This window comes from Megachile rotundata, chromosome 1 (genome assembly GCF_050947335.1).
Source record: "Megachile rotundata isolate GNS110a chromosome 1, iyMegRotu1, whole genome shotgun sequence".
Lineage (NCBI taxonomy): Eukaryota > Metazoa > Arthropoda > Insecta > Hymenoptera > Megachilidae > Megachile > Megachile rotundata.
Window position 1 is genome coordinate 21,204,372 of NC_134983.1, and position 20,389 is coordinate 21,224,760.

Consider the following 20,389-nt stretch of genomic DNA (forward strand, 5'->3'; position numbering starts at 1 on the left):
ATAGTTGAATTGTTTATAAATATCAGAATTTATATACATACCGATTGTGCATATGAATGGTCCGCAATCATTGCAGGTTCACTATAAACTTGTGGCTGATACAGTTGTTGCTGTTCCTGTCCCAAAATATTTATTGTGGGCATATTTTGTACAGCAGGTGTAGTCTGATTAATTACTATTGACATACCGCCTGTGGAATTATTAGGAGTTGTGTAAAAGATGGTAGAAGCTTCTCCTGTTACTGGATTAATCACCATCTCTTGACTTTTTTGCTGAGGTTCAGTACTGTTACTTGAGCTGCTAATTCCATAAGGATATTGGAAAGAAATAATTTGTGGAGAATGCTTATAGTGTTTAGAATTCTGGTTGTTAATTCTGGTTGGTATTTGGTGACCAGCATTGTTATACCTATTAGATTTTGAGTTAGCATTTGATGGTCTTGTTACTTGTGGATTTGAATGCATTGTATTATTTAAGGAAGTTATATATGAATCCATAAAAGTAGGTGCTGTGTATCCTGCTCGTTGATTTTGTGTGTTAGAACAACCTGCTGCTGACTTAGTAGATGCATTATCGCTTTTCGTGGCAGAACGTGGTATACTCGTTGTTGTTCGTGCAATGTTGCAAGCAGGTAAATTTTTATGATACCCTGATGTTGAACTCTGTACAAAACCAGCTGCATGATTGTTTTGATTTATATGCATTTGTGCTTGCTTCAACTGTTGGTCGTTTATTATCGATGCAGTGGCAACTGTAATTTGTTTTGCAGGAACTGCAGAAAAAGGTAGAGAACCAGGTTGTTTTGAACTTTCATTCGGTTTATTCTTTTGAATGAAAATAAGATGAGTTGGCAAACGTTGATTAACGTTTTCAGTATGCTCTGGTACTGGTTTTGTACTGTTTGTAAGTTCTGCAAGAGATTTTACCCGTAAGAACCCTTGTTTTGGTTTTGGAGGACTATTTTTCTTTAATGTTGTTGACTCCTTTTGATCTTTAGTTACATTTCCAGCATAATCATGGTCAGCGTTTTCGACATTTAAACATTGTGATTCTTTTGGAATTTCAATTGTATCTTGAATCACTGGTTTAACTGGAACGTCTGTAGATACTTTTGGATTTTCAGTTTGAGAAGATGTTGAAACAATATTTTCAGAAGCTGTACTACTTTTTGGAGACTCATGTACTATTACGTTACTTGTAGATGCATTAGCTGTACTATTTTTTGAAACTGTAGAACTTTGTACAATAGAATGTGTAGTTAATATATTATCCAGTGTAATTTGTTTATCTTTATTTCTTCCTTCCTCTGGTAATTTATTTTCCTCTTCTGGTTTTTCTATCCAATCTATTATCAATTCATGTTCTGAATCATCTTCATTTCCCTCCAATATGCTGATTAATTTTTCTCTGTCCTTATCTTTATCAGATTCTATTGAACAACTTCCATTTGTATGTTTACTTGCCTGATTTGTACGACTTTCTTTTTGAGCATCTTTCTGTTGCTTTTCAGTGCTCAATCTATTTATTTCCAACATATTAGAAATTTGGTTTATATTTGACTCTAATATAGAAATTTCGTGGTCTTGAGCCTTATTATTCTGAGAATTCAATATATTTATTTTATGAATAACATCATGTTCATCAAAGGATTTTTTGGAATTAAAACCAACATTACAATGTTTACAAACAAATTCGGCATTTTCGTACTTCACTGTACAAGATAGTACATACTGTTTCACATTAACTTCATGTATCCTAGCATGTTCTAAAAAAGCATTTAAACCATCACAATATGCTTTTGAACAATATGTACAAGTGAAGTATACAATAGCTGTACTATGTTTTAACCAGTGATCTTCAAAGTCGTCTATACTTTCAGATATTTCCATGCAAATATTGCAAATGTATGCTGTTTTGATTAATGTAAGAGACACACAAACAAACTGAGGTTCACTAATGAAATTATGTTTGTTTCTGACGTGTTTATAAAATGTTGTTTTTTCAGTAAAAACATCATTGCATAAACTACAATTCACTTCTATTTCTAAAGATTTCTCCACATTAGTATTACTGTTACTACTAGTTCCACTTGTATTTGAATTGGACATCTTACATTTTACATGATGTCTTTTCAAATCACTTTCAGTAATAAAAGGTATTCTACATTTTGAACAAATATATTCTGCTATTTGAAGATAATTTTCTGTTTCTTTGTTCTGGTCTAGTACATTTACCACTGAATATATTGGAAATGCTGATTCATCAGCTTTCCAATAAGGATCTTGTAAATGTTTTGACCAATGAACATAAAATTGAGCTCCAATTCCAATAAACACAACTTTGCAAATTTTACATCGAAAATCCAATGTACAACTTTGCCTGACGCGAGCATGGTTTTCTAAATGATGTCGTACCTCTTGAACAGAGTTGAATATTATACCGCACACAGCACACAATATATTTGGAGTTCTGCTTCGATTACCACGATTTTTACCGCAGAGTTCATATTCAGGAAGATCATAATGAGTATCAAAACATTCCATGCTTCGAAACAGCACTTTACAAGTGTGACAAAGGAGAACCATTTCAATTTGCAAGCAATTGTTATCGGGTTCTAATTTACCATGACATTCACATATTTTAAAGGATTTCTTTGTCTTTCTTTTTTCTGATTTACTTTCAGTTGAATGCGATTGTAATCCTTCAGAACCAGTTTCATTCACAACTGATGTTGGTGTTGCTATTGTTATTGTTGTTGTTGTTGCTGCTGCTGTTATTGCTGTTATTACTGGCAGTGATGGTTCTGTTACTGTTGATATTGTTGATGATGCAGTTGCAATTGGTATTGTTGTTAATGTTGTTGTGGCTGTTGTTGATTTTTCAGAATGTGTTACCTTCAAATCTTCAGTTGATAATGATTCATTGTGATCCATTGCAGCTGTTAATTTTTCTTGTTCGCTAACAACCTCTGCAGGCTTCTCAACTATAAGACTTGTCCTACTTTCATTGTCAAATTCTTTAGTATTTTTAGTTTGTTTAGGTTTTTTACTCTTTGTTCCTTCATTTACATTACTTTTCTTATGTTTGGCAAGTTCATAAGCTTTCTGCAATTCATATTCTGTATGCAAGAAAATATGAGCTGCTAAATCAGTTGCTGTTGGAAAAACTTTAGAACAAATATCACAAGCAGTTGGTTTACAAAGCATATTCATAAACTTAGATCGTTGTTTTGAAAAATAACTTCTCTTCTTAGATGGTAAGTCTTGGGTTGAAGTACCCTTACTTTGTTGTTTACTACTTTTAGTGTTGTGTGTTTGTCTAGACGATTCTGCTGATTCTGTTGCTTCTGGAGAATCAAGTAATGCTTCTTGGATATTCTCAGAACCATCAGTTTGAATTGCAGCAGATTCTTTTGATGTATTTGGTAAAACATTACTTTGCTTCTGTGTGTGCGTAGTTAAATGGTGTTGCAAAGCAGAATAATTTTCAAAGCGAAGATCACAGACAATACATTTGTAATTAATACTTTTACTATTATTATCTTTCTTCTCCACAGGTTTCTTCTTAACTGGAGAAATGATTGAGGAGCAGGATGTAATATTTTTTTTCGTATTTACTTTAGGATTTATGATATTCACGGTTTTTGCATGTATTTTAGTTACAAACGTCTTTCTCCCAGAGACAAGAACTTTTTCATTATGAGTTACAACAGGTTTTTCAGAAAATATCATTTCACACGTATCAGCTTGTATACTTCCTAAAGATTCCATATTCTTACTTGATTTCTTAGGACTGCTTTTACGTATTAATGTTTCTGATGATTCTTTATTTGGAGAATGTTTTTCATTAGGAGATTTCATCATAGAACTATGCAGTCTATCTTTTAACTTCTCTGTCTTAATGACATGTTCAGTCACACGGGATGCTTTAGAAATTCTAGTGCTAGATTTCACTGGAGAAGATGGCAATACAAATTCCTTACAAGCTAATGGAGTTGATGATTGCTCTGAATGGGCAGAAGTATCCAATTCAGACATTTCTTCTGCAACATTATCTGAACTTTTCTTCTGTTTTATTTCAATATTCTTTGCAAGCTTGCTAGCATTTGTGTTTAAAATTTCATCGTTTTGTGTGTCTTCCATTTCTTCAGTAACTAAGGATAATTTCACACTCTCAAATTCAGAATTATTTAAAAGTTCCATATATTTCCTTGTTAACTGTTCTATTTCTAAAGCTGAGTATTTGTTATCTCTAGAGTGTTTTATGTGATCAAGCTCTATCAAATAAACTCTTAAGTTCTTAAGCAAATTATATTTTATTTTCAGACTTTCATGTGAAATAGGTGATTTCTTGATTTGACTTTGAGATTCTTTATTACTTAATGTTTGCTCTTTTGCACCTGCAACACTATCATATTTTAATATTTGAAGTTCATTTCTTTCTTCAGCACATATAACATCCGAAGGCACAAAAGTGGAAGCATTATTTTGTTGCCGTGTTATCCTTTTTCTAATGCTACTTTCATGTGATTTTGGAGATACATTTTCGGTTACATTTAAATTCTCGTATGAAACATTAATAATGCTTGAATTTGTGTTAATAGTATTCTCCTCATAATCACTGTGTTCTTTGTCAGCAACATAATTTTCTGTTTTCTTATCTGGTGTATGTAATTTTAACATTTTAATACTTCTTGAACTAATTTCTTGCGAATTACCACTCACGTTATTAGTATTACTATCAGACTCATCATCAGAGTCAAACAGAATTTTACGTTTTCTCTTAAAGTTTCTATTACATGCATTTCTGTTAATTTCAGTACTGTCAGAGTCCTCTATCTCATTTTGGAACTGATCATTTAATTGTAAAGTTTCATTTATATCTGGACTAGATGTTGAAATTGGAGAATTATTACTTTGAATATGTTCATCTGTATCAATGTCTGATGGTTCTGATACTACTTCCTTTGATCTATTTGCTATAGTATGGACTTTTTCTGTTTGATCTGTGTGTGCCCTTGCATTACACTCTTTATTTGGGATTACTTTCGCAAATGTTTGTGCTATTTTATGAATTACTTCATCTATTCTGCGTAATTTTATATGTGGTTGTTTAACACTTTTTACTGAATCCTGTGAGCCTAAATCTGAATTATTGGATACTGTTGTTTGACAAGATGATACAGATTGGGGTTTAGCAGATTTTTTTATATGTTTCCAACCATAAGCCTGTTTTCTCTTAACTTTTATTCTGTTTCTTATCCCTATCTGACTTCTGTTTTCTTCATTGTTCTGTATTTTATGTTGTACTTTTGATATTTTTTGTAATTCTAACATTGATAATCTGGTAACATTTATAGACAATGGTTTACATAGCAATCTATGCAAAGCTTCTATGTTTCTGGCTTTTGATGACCCTTTCATATTGATATTTATAACTGATCTTTTTCTTAAGGTAGACAAACGAGAATTTCTGTTACTGTTAGATTGCTCATCCTGTTGTAACAATGTCGATTCATTTACTGTTTTAGAAGAACAATCACCAAGGTCTGAATGTGGATTATTTATTTCTTTGTCAGTACTTGCCATAACTGTTAAAAATAATTATTCTATTATATACTATATATTTAAACTGTTTAAAACCATTATAACATTTTAAAAAGTAAAAATAATAACGTACCTTTTCAAAATGATGTTTAAAAGACAAAGATTTCAATATTTTATGATATACTTCATCCACTAAAATGCCATCCACTTATGAGTTCCTACATAAAATAAACGAAAATTTCTTTATAGGAGGTTATGATACGTTACTATTTCAAAATTGTTCTTATCAATATATATTAATATACATGACTTCCTTTAAAAACATAAATTATACGTACATCCTTTGCTTATTAATCACATTAATTATTTAGTATTAATTTATCTCACTCGCAAAATAGTAAAATATTAAAACGCCACATTAACCATTAGTACGGTACTTTAACTTTCATGGGAATCATATTCAATGCTAGAACAAAGTTATGCTCCATTCAGTTAGAGAACAAGCTTGTTTCGCGCAAGTCAAAGTTGTCCCACTGTAATGCGCCGTCTAATAGGTCAACCATATACATGGTAAGCAATAATATGTAATATAAAAAGAAAAGAATGGTGATTTTGGAAATTATACAAAATAAAAAGATTGCTAAATATATCTGCTCATTGTTATGAACATGGCAAATGCGCATGTGCGTTGCTCTTAGTTACCAAACGAACACAAACCAATCAGGTCCAATATATGCAGAACAAACGAAAACTAGTCGATCGACGAATACGTTCTCTCATCGAATAAGCTATAATTATTTGTTTCACAGTACATTATACTGAGTTTGTACAATTCAGCTAATCTCAGAAAGTTTTTCACCACTTATTGTTAGTGCTGCTTCACTATGATTCTAACGCAATAGAAGTATACATGGTAGACAAAGTATACGAATGATGGGAAGCAATGCAACATATAGGATTGCGCACTGGAGTTGACGAGTATGCATGTAATCGAATCTATCGGTTACATGAGGTATTAAATGAAGAAAAGTTCGATCTGAAATCTGTTTGATCTCGCAGATTTTCTTCAGTTAACATATACATCGTCTAATGCGTAGGTAATGGAGATTGTATTACTGAGGCGATTGATCATTCCTATATAGAAGATGCACAAAGTAAAATAGCACTGGGTATACGTACGTGCCGTTAGAAACGTCATGAAATGCGTATGCACATTATTCTTGGTTTCAAAATGTGCTAGAATAAATCACAGTTGATATGCGCAGAATGACTGAGAATTGGTTTATTCTCAAAAACTATCGCTCACATTATTTTACGAATATTACTAGAATATACTTCATAGTAAATTTATATTCTCGAATTTGTATTACTAGCTCATGCGATAAACATCATATAATATTGAATGGACCAGACTATACAAAATTTAAGTAGACTTTTCTTTTTTAACGCTATAATAGCAGATACTACATTTTTATAAATTAGGAGTATACATAAATTATTTATATTATGTATAATTAAATAAATATTTAACTAATTCTATGTTTATTAATAGATTAATAATCAAAACAGCAACTTGCTATGATCAGTTATATATGTTATAATAAAATATACGTCCGATTTTGTTTCTGTCATCAAATACGCGTTAAATTAAAATATTCCATATATTTTAATTGAGTCTATTGTTAATATTTGCAATATTAACAATGCTTACTTGGTTTCATAAACTTTAGTTTGTAGACATTTTAAAATTTTGTTGCGATTTTCCGTTATAGAAGTAGTTTGAATTTAAATATACACCTAATGGAAATTTTTAAATAAAAGTTCTCATTTTTTTTTCGAAAATAGTTATCAGTGCCTTTAGTATTACGCATACGATATTAATCATACGCAAATTATATGTACAAATATTTATATGATTTCCAGAATAAGGCCCCGGTACCATCTTCAGTGGAGGGAAATGTAAAATAGATCGAAATATAGTATTTCAAATTACTTCCACTGGCGCTGTTCACGTTCTCTTGGCTTTCTTTCTTGGTAGGGAGTCGTTTGAACTCTCGATTTTAAATGAACTATTGCCTCTTTTGAAGTGTTCTTCGTGTGGTTTACGTATTGCAACTACCGATTCAGTAATTATGGGTGGTGAGGAAGGGCTTGGAGTGACTACGGGTCAACCAAATCTTTATAAACAAGACCTTTCAAAACTAGTAAGTAATAATTATACTAATATATCTTTATAACGTGACAAGTTTTCATCATGTTTCACATAACCTCATTTTATGATGTTACTATATTATCGTAATTTTAATTTGCGCGAAACTGAATGAAAATTTTCATCAACGAATATTGGAGAACGTAAAGTCAAACTTAAAATGTTCATTATTCAAAACAATTATTGTTACTAATTTCAGTTTGTTTTGTTAATTATTAATGACATCTGGATATAGTTCATATTGGTTTATTACATTTATATTTCACATATCTTTTATATATATAATAGTACATGATTACATATGTAATAATATATGACTTTTCTTATCACTTAAAGGTGATTATAATAACCATTATTACCATAATACATAAACATAAAAATGTTTAGATGCAAAATATTTTATAGTAATATTTAAACTTATATTTTTTTAATGTTTAGGATGTCAGTAAATTAACCACATTATCTCGTGAAGTAATTAGTAGACAAGCAACAATCAATATTGGTAAGTATTGGTATCATGTAAAATGCTCCTTCACATTATTCTTGAAACAAAAAAATGTTATATACAATGAAAAATAACACGTTAAGAAACTCAAAATATTTCTGTAGGTACTATTGGACATGTAGCTCATGGAAAATCTACCATTGTGAAAGCTATATCAGGAGTACAAACTGTTCGTTTTAAAAATGAATTAGAGAGAAATATTACAATTAAACTTGGTAAGTAGCTTTTAATTTATTATTTAAAATTAATATATGTATATTTTTTTGTCAATCAATATAAGTAAGTAAGACAAGGTCAATTTTGTTTTTCATTTTTTTACTAGTTACAACAATTCTTTTAAGAATCGAACACTTTTAACAAAATCAGTTTGAAATATATAAATGTGTATTTTGTATTATTTTAAAGATTTAAAAATAGTTACATAGTTACTTTAGACGTGAAACTTAATGAACCATGTTTATTATTTTATGTAATAAATAGGAGACATTAAATGTGACAAAAGTGTTGCTGTTATTTTTAATCACAAAAAGAAGTTACAATTGTGACTGCTTAAATTATTGTTATACATTTCATTTAAAGAGGATTGGAACTATAATAATGTGAAAAATACTGCCTTTTATGACATACATTTTACATATAAAACATTTCTTCTTTTTATGATATATGTATATGTTTGCATATTAGACTTATAAAAAATATTTTTGTCATTATTTAAGTACTAAATGTAATAAAATAAGTAGCCCTAAACTATTGTCTTGTGCGCTTCTGTAGCTTTTCATCTATTGATCACATCTGAAAATTACAATTTTGAATTTATTTTATAATATATGAATATAGTTTCCAATAAGTATACTGGTTTTAGAAAGAGAATCTATGATTTTGGAAGATGAACTTTACCTAAAATGAAATAACCCAAAAGCATAACACTTTCAATTGATACATATGATCAACAAGTAGGAAAGCATGCAAACACTATTTTTGGACTGGTTGATAGATTTTACTGATCTACTTATTCTGTAAATAATTAATTAATTATTATAAATAATGAACTAATTTTTTTTATTCATCTAATATATAAACATGTATGCAAAAAAAAAGTGTGCTTTGTATATAACATGCATGTCATAATTTTTAAGGCTGTTACAGTTCATTTTCTTTAAACTAATGTAACAAAATTATTGAATATACAGTTTGTTCTCTTTTCTCCACTGAAAGGAAATCTATAGTTAAATGTATTTTTTCATGTTAGTAAACAGAAAGATAAGGTAAGTACTTTGTTGTATTAATAATATATTTTAATTATTTGATATGTACAATTCCTAATTAATAATAATATGTATGTAATGATATATTAGATATATTGTTTGTTAGAACTTGTTATATATTACTTTCATAAACACACAGTTTATTATATTTTAACCCTTTTCAAACAAACTTTGCTCAATTCTTAGTATCAAAATTTTATTGTAATTTAAGTAAATTTTTTTTCTTTTTCAATCTTTTTATGTGCATAATTTTTCATACATGGCAATGTTTTATTTATAAAGGGTTAAGATAATGTTCTAATACAAGAATTATATAAATATTTATATTGTAAAAATAATGTAAATAAAAATTTTTAATTTTGTGTATTTTATTTATTGCAATCCTGAAATTTATATTTGATATATTTCTTTATTTGCAATTTATAAAGTAATTTCAAATTTGCAGTTTCAGAAATAAATTTATATTCATGTATTCCACTACATATACATGAGTTGTGCTTTTATTTATACTTGTGGTTAAAATATTATGTGCATAATTAGTTTGAGAGTGTTAATAATTATAATAAATTTGTTACAAGAAATATGCGTGGTTTAATTAGAGTTCAGAGTACACTTTTTTCCCAGTAAAAAATAATAAACAAATATAATATGCTGTGTTCAATATATTGTCCTTCATCTAGAATCATTTTCTAAAGTGTTTATCTAAAAACTGGTATTGATACTATACTATATGGTATACTACAATTTTTGGTATATGTTTGACCTAATTAAATAACTACAACTTTCATGAAAAGATGTTTAATTTTGCAAAATATTGCCTCCCTTGTACCAAAGGCATGAACGAATAATTCTACTACTTTATGTGAGTGTAGAGTATTATCATTATTTTCAAACATTTTAATCGTAAACTAAAACATTCGTGGGTTTAGTATAAGAGGGAACAATGTATTTTGATGTACATGATACCTTCTTTTGCACAGAACTCTGAATCATATTGGTTAATTTTATCAATACAAAAAACATTTGCTTATTAAATGACAGAGAAGAATGAAGAGGATTCGAGGAATTTTCAAAGTATAAGGTGATACATTAAGCTGAAAGGCTAATAGAAAGGGGAGGAACAATTATACAACTTAAACGAAATATGGAAAAGTGTAACCAAGGAGAATGACATCCTTTAAATGTTTGGCATTACAGACGCTCGTGCAAGGGACAATACCAGAGGGGAACAAGAAGACTCTCTTGGCAGTACCAGCAAAATGCCTTCTACACGAGCAAAAAGATCAGCTTCTCCAGAGAATATTCAACCAACTACCAAACAACAGAAGATCGAACAAGAATTGATTTTTAATCAAGAAAGAAATGATAACTGTGATCTATCGACGAACAGTGAATCAACCGATAGTGATATCTCTTTAACGCCAGAAATAACGAAAAACAACTCAAGCGAAAATAGTTACACCAAAAATCAGGATTCTAGCGTAAAAAATATAAGACTGAGTAAATTAAATAATAATACTAATATTGATGGACATAAAATGAAATATGATTTAAAAAACATTCAATTTAAAGAACTAAAAATTGTGTTAGAAGATATAAAATACAAAAGTAAAGATAAAATAAAATCTATGATTCCAAAAGGTGAACTTTGGGAAGTAGAACAAATTCTTGGAAAACGAGAGCGACATGGCATGTTACTTTATCTAATTAAATGGAAAAATTGGGATCAAAAATATAACAGTTGGGAACCAGCGTCGAATTTAGTAAATTGCCCAGATGTACTGCAACAATTTGAGAAATATAGGTCAGACTTGCTCAATACATTTCAACAGAAAACCAAATTTTATCCCAACCAACAAGACATAGAAACATTTTTTAATGGTCTTAAGCGTAACGGTAAAACATTAAGATCTATTTGTGTAGAAGTAGATGATATGTTCTATAACATCCAAATTTTTTTGAAGAAAAAGCATGACAGAGATCATAAAATGGAAAGTAATATAAAGCATGACATTCTTCTTATGTTACTTGGTGACTTAAGGAAAGCTCAACTGCAGTCATTGAAAGATTGGGAAAATGAAATGAACAGTATCACCAAAGGGAGACCGTTAATACAAGTAGAAAATTTAGTGGACTTGGAGGGACCGCCTCAAGATTTTTATTATATAGATGATTATTTGCCAGGTGCTGGGGTAATAATACCTGATGATCCACCTATTGGTTGCGAATGCAAAGTTTGTGATACTCGATCACAATGTTGCTTTACGCAACATGGTAAAATCTGTCCCTATACTACAAATTGTAAAATCAGAGTACCTCCTGGAACCCCTATATACGAGTGTAACAAACGATGTAACTGTGATATAAATTGCAAAAATCGAGTGGTACAACGTGGTACGAGCATGCACTTCTGCATTTTTAGAACTGCCAATGGACGAGGATGGGGCGTAAAAACTTTGAAATTGATCAGAAGGGGTGCTTTTGTGACACAATACGTCGGTGAAGTGATTACAAGCGAAGAAGCTGAGAAGCGCGGAAAAAATTATGATGCCGCTGGTAAAACGTATCTTTTTGATCTTGATTATAATGAGACTGAAGAACAGTGTCCATACACTGTTGACGCTGCCATGTATGGTAATGTTTCTCATTTCATTAACCATTCCTGCGATCCAAATTTAGCAGTTTATGGCATATGGATTAACTGCCTTGATCCAAACCTCCCTAAGCTTGCCTTATTCGCGACAAGAGATATTAAAAAAGATGAGGAGATTACTTTTGATTATACGTGCCAATCGTCAAAGATCGGTGAAAACTCTATAATACAAAATATGTCAATAAAGCAGAATGTAAATGCAGAATTTTCTCAGGACTTTGTAATACATCCAGAGACACCAGAGTCTGATTTGTTAAATAAAAAAACATTGTGTAAATGTGGAGCTGAAAGTTGCAGACGATATTTATTTTAAATTATATCCTGCAAATTTATTATATTACTGCTAAAACAAATTGGCTATTTGACCTTCATTGTTTTAGTTATTCTACAGCAGACTGTGTGTGCAGAATTAAATATGAAAATTACGAATCACGCCTTATTGCGCATACCATTACATAGTTGTCTTTTCATGAATGTTATACTCAGGTATTAATTTATATATGATATAACTGTTATATAAATTGATACAATAATATTTGTGATTATAGGAACTATTATCGAACAAATGTATTTACTAGAAATTATTCTGTTTACAATGATACATAGTTATAAGGCCACTCTTTTAAATACTTTTACTCGTATATTATTCTTTTAAAGCGTATGAATTTATCATTCGAATTTTTGTTTAATTGACAACAATTACATTGAAAATGTCGCGTATGAAATACATTTTGTGATTCTACATAGTTTATTTGACTTTTATTATGATCTTAATGCCATAATATGTTCACTTCAAAAGAGAATTACTCACTTATTGTTAAGTAATTAACTTAAGCATTTAGGTAATTATTGTGATGTTTACACATCGTAAAAATGTCTACACAAAACTTATTGTTCGTGTCAAAAGACGATTATATAGTAACAGTTGTAGTAAAAATGTTATTTTCGTTATGCTAATGTAACATTACCAATTAAAGAAATATAGGATAATTTTAATAAAACAAGTTATGTTTTTATGTTCATAGTTTACACTATTTTTAGATATTTAAAAATCGCAATAATGCATAATCCTAGAAGAATATTTTCTTTTAACAGCTTTAATTATGCATTCTTCAGTATTCATTTTATTTTTGTCTAAAAAGAATTATTCTTTATTTGTGTACTTTGTTTTTTCATACTTTTCATTATGTATTCTTGATAAATAGTCCTTCTCTCATGAGATAATTTATACCGTTATTTTTGCTTCCTTTGTATTGATGTTCTATAAAATTATGACATTAAATGGAACTGTTACTTTTTTGAAAATAACACTAATTTCTGTAATTTATCTAATTACTTATTAAATGCGTTATGTGTTATACACATTATTAGTATTTAAAAAAAAAGAAAAAAAAAATGGTACAACTTACGTAATATATTTTGCATGTATCTTAAATACAATTTATATAGATATGCGTGAACCTATTTTAAATTTGGTAAAAATTTAGTGTCATGCACTAATCATTTATATTTATATTTTTAACAGTTTCAAGTTATAAGTACCATGGTCTTATATGCAAAGATGATAAATGTTTAACACAGTAATAATAAAAATATTAATGTTCAACATATTTTTAAAATTAAGACGATAAAACTATTACATTAAGCAAAATATAAGTTTTACCAAAGTTAATATTGTATTGTGTTTTTCTCTTATTTTTAAACTTATTAAGTTATTTAAAACCATATGTAAAAAAAACTTTTTTTTTCAATTGTATACATGTAATGCATGAAAAAAATAAATATGTGTTACACCAAGACTTAATTATTTCACTAAGTTGTTTTTTATTAAATTCTTTGATAATATTACTACCTTTTCTATCTAAAGACTAATCTAATCCTAATAAAAAAAGTATTAGAATAGAATTAAATATATCAAAGTATTTATTTGGAAAATATTTGTTCAATTAAAGTACTATGAATCCGTTTGGCTTGGTTTGTTTTAGGATATGCAAATGCTAAGATTTACAAATGTGATAATGAAAAATGCCCGAGACCGGGATGTTACATATCTGGAGGATCAAGTAAAGATGATTCATTTCCTTGTTTACGTCCAGTTTGCTCTGGACGATTTCAATTGGTACGCCATGTGTCCTTTGTCGACTGTCCAGGTCACGATATTCTTATGGCAACTATGTTGAACGGTGCAGCAGTTATGGATGCAGCCTTACTTTTAATTGGTATATATTTGTTAACATTTTGCCCATATTTCACTATCTTAGATTTTGCTTCAGGTAGCATTTCATATGTTAAGCAGTATATTATCTAAAGAGATATCAGTTACAATATCAAACCTTGTCTTTCAAAGAACATTAAAAAAACTAAATGTTTATCTGTAGCTGGCAATGAATCGTGTCCTCAACCTCAGACATCAGAGCATTTAGCTGCCATCGAGATCATGAAACTGAAACATATTGTAATCCTACAAAACAAAATAGATTTGGTAAAAGAAGCTCAAGCCAAGGAGCAGTATGAACAAATCTTGAAGTTTGTACAAGGTAATTTAGTCTTAACAATATATTCTCAATGCGTATCTAATAAATGTTTTTTTAATTAGGTACGGTAGCTGAAGGAGCACCTGTAATTCCAATTTCTGCACAATTAAAGTATAATATCGAAGTCCTGTGCGAGTATATCACTAAGAAAATTCCAGTACCTATAAGAGATTTTACTTCTGAACCAAGATTAATAGTAATTCGGTCATTCGACGTGAATAAACCTGGTTGTGAAGTTGATGATCTGAAAGGAGGTGTTGCCGGAGGAAGTATTTTAAGAGGAGTATTAAAAGTATGGTAAAAAGTACTTCTACAATTGTTTAGTTTAAGCTGATACTCATTTAATATATTTGATGTTTTATAGGTGGGTATGGAAATTGAAGTTCGTCCTGGACTAGTGTCTAAAGACAGTGAAGGAAAATTAACTTGTCGACCTATATTTTCGCGGATAGTATCATTATTTGCAGAGCAAAATGAACTTCAATTTGCTGTTCCAGGTGGCCTTATTGGTAAGTTATATACCGTGAAATCTCTGAAAGAATTAAATTATATGAATGAAAAATATAATAATGATACTTAAATGATAAATTTACAGGCGTTGGAACAAAAATTGAACCTACGTTATGTCGAGCAGATCGTTTGGTGGGACAAATTTTGGGAGCTGTAGGGGCTTTACCAAAAATATTTATTGAACTTGAGATATCATATTACCTTCTAAAACGATTGTTAGGAGTTAGAACAGAAGGTGATAAAAAGGGTGCAAGGGTAAGTATATTGTGAAAGGATACTTTGGGATCTATTTTGTGTTTTATAACTGCAATATATGTTTTTAATAATAGGTACCAAAATTATCGAAAAACGAAGTACTTTTAGTAAATATTGGATCGTTAAGTACCGGTGGCCGTGTACTGGCTACCCGTGCTGATTTAGCTAAAATCAGTTTGACGAATCCTGTCTGTACAGAGATTGACGAAAAGATTGCGTTGTCTCGTCGTGTCGAGAAACACTGGCGTTTAATCGGTTGGGGTCAAATTTGCGGTGGACAAACTATAGAGCCAGTTATAGACCGGAAATAATTTCATAAATACAAAAGCACGCAAATTTAATATAAAACAGGTTTTAACATAATTTCTACAACGTGAAATGTTGCTTGAAATGTTTATAATAAAGTATGAAATACACATCATTTGCGTACTAATTTTAATATATTATACCTAAAATTTATGTTTTAATTTACATTTCGTATCTGCATTAATATTAATGTGTTTCTTTTTAAAACTATTTGTTCTAAAATTTTTTAGATGGAGCAGTAATTTGTTTCCAGTTACTTAATGTATGTAATATATATTAAATGTTTTTAAATATTTTAATTTCGTAAAATATTTAAATTAATATAAGCTGTAAATATGTTTCATCTAGAATCATGTGTATTAATGCAATATTAATCAGTACAAAACGCAATAGTAAAATTGTATTTTACATTTTATATAAAAATAAATAAAAAAGAAATACGAATATTTAATTAAATACTATAAAATATGAGTATTACAATTTAATTATGTCAAGTTATGTACAGATATATATCCCGGTTGAACATACGAAATTGACATAGAAACACATGCCAATATTATCGGCGTGCTGCCCGAATCTTGTATCAAGCGATGTAATTCAATTGGCTGTATAAATGGATCATCTTGCCTAGAAAAAAATCATATTATTTGATATAACTTAAAGAAAGTAAGTTGAATATATTTACCTTACTACTACTATCCGGTAAAGTGGAAACCCAGGATTTGCTTTTCTGTAATTTTGTGTATTCGAATAAACATTATATGATATTTTGTATTTATTCGTTTTTCTTCTTACAGTTTTTTCGGACGCAGATTTAATTATTTTAAGTTTGCTGAAAATCTCTTCAAGACTATTTGCATTCTTTGGCCCAATAAGAGGACTACGTATTTGTCCAACTACTTGTATTTCATTATTATCTTCAATCTTGTCTTTTTCTGTATCTTCATCGTCAATAGTAATTGTTTTCTCTTCGCGCCATTTAGTTTTTAATTCTGACCACGAAGATGTTCCTGGTAATGCTCTAAATGATGAATGATAAACTTCATCGTTAGATTTTGCTGCCACATTTGAACTTCTCTGATAATTTCTTGACCAAAATCTTTGACGAGGTTCTGACAAAAGCGCGTTTCTACCGATACTACAGTGAATCGACGTGTTTTCTACAACTTTGTGATGGTACAATTTTCGTAAAGAATTCTGATAAAAGTTCTGGTGAAATTGGTTGCGACTAATAGAACTTCTTATCATATTATTGGTAATATTTGGTACTAAAAAATTATTCATTTGTACTGAAATGAATCTGTTCTGATGTATAGCAGTGCTATGATTTTCTACAGCAACGAACATGTTCTGGAACATAGTATTTCTATGATGCCAATACGAGCTTTGGTTGTACATGTACGGTAATCTATTCATATATACATAATTAGGATTAAAATTTGTATGCTGAGCCTGCTGCATAGAAAAATAATCCTGCATAAAAACATTTTGTACACTTGTTACATTTTGATGAAATGGCATAATATTTGTATTCCTTCTAACATTATTGTTCGTGGAAGAATTGTAGGATTGTGGCGTCTTTTGATTTGTGTTTGAACTTTCTACATTTTTGTTAGGCCGTAGCCTTTTGTCCGTTTGCTGTAAGTTTTTTAATTTTGAGCTTTCATAATGATAAACAGTTTTATGAGGTTTTATGCTGTGTGGTATGTAACCTCTTGAAACCTTTATTGATATGGTAGACTGAGAAGCTATATTTGGAATTAAATTCAATATTTCCATTCGTGTCATAGGTTTTGGTACTTCTTGAACCTCGTCATCAGAAAGTTCTATGATCTAATTAAAAAGTAAAAAATTGTAAAGTTTATAATTTATAATATTACAAATATTACTGTAAGCACTTACCTCCTGTTTTGATCTTTTAATTGGTGAATTCTCTTTCGATATTGAAGATGATTTATGTTTACCTAAGCAATGTTCCAAAGTTTTAGTATTGGAATCAATTATAGAAATATCAGAAGCCGACACTTTATCTGTTCTTTTTGGTAATAATTTTACATTTCGTTGTATGCGCGATCCGCGCCAATTTAACATTTTATCATCCTTGCTGTAATCAGCTGAGGGATCTTTGACAATTTTTATACTACCTAATAAGGTTTCTTCTGATATAATTTCTGCTCTAGAATTTCTCTTTCTATTAGTTCCATTTATATTCACAGATTCCACATCAGTATTTAATTTTGTACAGTTTTCTATGTTACTTTCATGTTCAACACTTTCAGATTGAATTTCTGTGTTTCCTATTTTACCAAGAAGATTATTTAAAACTTCACGTACATCATTTACTACATCACTGTGTTCTGTTACATTTTGACAAATTTCTATGGAAGAATCAGTATCATCCTTAATCATTTGTTTTGGACAATCATCAAGTTTCTCACTGTTTGTATTTTTTTCTGGACAATCTGTAGGTATTCTGTTGTCCATATTAATTATTTCTGGACAATCTACAGGTATGCTACTGTTCATACTAGTTCTTTCTGGACAATCAAGAGATATTTCGTCGATTATGCTAAGTTGTTTCGGACAATCAGCATGTTTTTCACTGTCTGTATTAGTTTTTTGTGGAGAAACATCAGGTTTTTTACTGTCCCTATTAGTTTCTTCTGGAGAATTGATAGATTTTTGATTGTCTATATTTATACAATCTTTACTTTCTTGTGTATCAATCATCCAAAGACCATTTTCAGGCTCCACAATGACTTTACGTTTTGTATTAACACTTTCATCATGCTTTACATTCCTTTCAGAAGCATAAATGAAACGTTGTATGTGATAACCATAGCGTACTAATTGACTATAAACTCTATACTCTTCTAAAGAACATTCGATGTTATCAATTAAAAGGTCATAAGCTTGTTGAATGGATAATGGTACATCGTTCCATGTAAGCTCCAAACAATTCTAAAATAAAATAATATGCACATTGATTATTATGTTACGTAACAATTCATAAGTTTATAGTCCATGTGTTTGAATTATATAAACATACAGCTTCCAAAAGAAACAATGCTTCTTCTGGTATTAAGTACAAGGCACCATTTTTTTCCAAACCAAAACTACTCCAGTCTTGACCAGAATGTTTTTTGACTTTGGCCCTTTTTTGTGCAGGCAACCATTCGGCACTGGCTAATTGAGAAATACGGTCTACCCTTTCCACAGCTAATAAATTTTTACGGGTTATAATGCCTTTCTCAAGTTGCATATTTTGCAACCAAGAGTTATCTGGTTCAAACTGTTTCATTCCAGTCTTTGGAAGGGTTTTAATTGATCTTTCATACTCATCCCAAGCATGGCACTTTATACCTCTGTTCTTTAACAACCCTTCTGCCCTGTAAAATTTTATTATTTTTTCAAACTACGTTTAAATTACATTAAATTATTACGAAATATTAAAAGATGTTTACGTATAAAAAACTTACGTTAACATATTGACGGGAAATTTGTCCGTTTCTTCCGTCATGTTCTGACTATTGTTTTCATCCATTTACTTTATGAATTAAACCTGTCATTGTTCGATACCTGTATATAGTTAACAATTGTATTAAAATACCTACGTATAATTTTTAAATTTATGTAAAGAATTTTGTACCTAAAAATATTATTTTTCACTACTAAAAATCACAAACAATAATTGTTATTGAATACTGATACAAATTCCATTTATATTTGAAAGGAACGATGCCGGTAGGAGACATCAAATAATAAGAAAAAGGAATCAGTACGAAGGATTAAATATTTTACGTATATTAAAGTTTTAACAGATATAAACATATATGTATATTTCCAATGTCATTTTTTAACCATGTTTTCTTCGGTTCAAGAAATTTATGCAAGGTTAAGAAATGTATAAATGTGTATCTGTTTATGTATGTATATGTATATACATGATGTATGTAAAATAGTCAATTCAGCAAAAGGCAGAGTTATCGAATGACCGATTTTCGTTCGTCTTGCGCATGTTGGTTCTGATTGGTTTGTAACCAAGAGTAAAGCGCAAACGCAGTTATGAAGCTTTTATCACGAAGAGTATATACTTAGTTGTCTTTTATTTTGCACATTTTCTATGTCAAACATGACTAAATGACTTCGACGACTGCACGGTATTTTTTACCGAATAGTCTGTCTTCCAACCATTAATCAGTCCATACTCATATAAATCAGCTTCAAGGAATTTACAAGATGTATAATAGAATCTTGAATTTGAAAATTCGAAAATTTAAACATTTATAATTCTAATTTACGAAGATGATCACGCATTTACTAATCATATATTTCGTCCACGGTATATATAATTAATGAAGGAGAAAGCTAAACGTGGTGGGATAGCACTAATGTCCTCGTGGACTCACTTGAGCTGCGCAAAGCAGCCCTATTCTCTCATTGAATGCTGTTGTATGTAACATACATAAACAATATATACATATATACTACATGACCGATTAAATGCCTTCCATGTTTAAGAAGCAATAAAGCATTTGACACTATTAACATAAAAGCTATTTTTAAATTTGTTTTCTTTTTTTATTAATATGCCTATTTTCCATAA

At 29.8% G+C, this 20,389-nt stretch overlaps 3 protein-coding genes across 12 annotated transcripts in view; 1 reads left to right on the plus strand and 2 right to left on the minus strand.

Annotated features, from left to right (window-relative positions):
- LOC100876438 (uncharacterized) overlaps positions 1 to 6,940 on the minus strand; it is a 10,474-nt gene extending 3,534 nt beyond the window's left edge. For 2 of the 7 annotated variants that reach the window (XM_012290113.2, XM_012290112.2), the window contains exons 1-4: positions 5,885 to 6,010; positions 5,680 to 5,764; positions 188 to 5,590; positions 42 to 116 (exon numbers count right to left, since the gene is read on the minus strand). In XM_012290113.2, the coding sequence (XP_012145503.2) occupies positions 82 to 116; positions 188 to 5,588 (5,436 nt within the window). In that variant the 5' untranslated portion in view covers positions 5,589 to 5,590; positions 5,680 to 5,764; positions 5,885 to 6,010 and the 3' untranslated portion in view covers positions 42 to 81. Of the gene's footprint in view, positions 1 to 41; positions 5,609 to 5,679; positions 5,765 to 5,884; positions 6,011 to 6,725 lie in introns of those variants that run through there. The other 5 variants (XM_012290111.2, XM_003705341.3, XM_076531147.1 and 2 more) reach the window with 4 other exon arrangements.
- Positions 6,000 to 15,898, plus strand: Su(var)3-9 (suppressor of variegation 3-9). 4 transcript variants are annotated; one of them, XM_012290117.2, is made up of 9 exons: positions 7,478 to 7,750; positions 8,194 to 8,257; positions 8,365 to 8,475; positions 14,164 to 14,397; positions 14,557 to 14,715; positions 14,775 to 15,004; positions 15,077 to 15,221; positions 15,308 to 15,477; positions 15,552 to 15,898. In XM_012290117.2, exons 1-9 carry the CDS (start codon positions 7,679 to 7,681, stop codon positions 15,786 to 15,788), a joined length of 1,422 nt encoding a protein of 473 aa, XP_012145507.1. In that variant the 5' UTR covers positions 7,478 to 7,678; the 3' UTR covers positions 15,789 to 15,898. The 4 variants fall into 4 exon arrangements, with proteins under 4 accessions (XP_012145505.2, XP_012145504.2, XP_012145507.1 ...); XM_012290115.2 differs by lacking the exons at positions 14,164 to 14,397; positions 14,557 to 14,715; positions 14,775 to 15,004; ... (1 more) ...; positions 15,308 to 15,477; positions 15,552 to 15,898 and adding exons at positions 6,000 to 6,116; positions 10,723 to 13,206 and having other exon boundaries at positions 7,470 to 7,750; XM_012290114.2 differs by lacking the exons at positions 14,164 to 14,397; positions 14,557 to 14,715; positions 14,775 to 15,004; ... (1 more) ...; positions 15,308 to 15,477; positions 15,552 to 15,898 and adding exons at positions 6,496 to 6,643; positions 10,723 to 13,206 and having other exon boundaries at positions 7,470 to 7,750.
- A 219-nt stretch (positions 15,899 to 16,117) lies between these two features.
- Tsen54 (tRNA splicing endonuclease subunit 54) lies at positions 16,118 to 20,227 on the minus strand. Its single transcript, XM_012290102.2, has 6 exons — positions 19,433 to 20,227; positions 19,263 to 19,362; positions 18,833 to 19,172; positions 17,686 to 18,744; positions 16,469 to 17,616; positions 16,118 to 16,410 (listed from the first exon to the last, which is right to left on the minus strand). Exons 2-6 carry the CDS (start codon positions 19,325 to 19,327, stop codon positions 16,269 to 16,271), a joined length of 2,754 nt encoding a protein of 917 aa, XP_012145492.2. The 5' UTR covers positions 19,328 to 19,362; positions 19,433 to 20,227; the 3' UTR covers positions 16,118 to 16,268.
- Between the last annotated feature and the right edge of the window lie 162 nt (positions 20,228 to 20,389).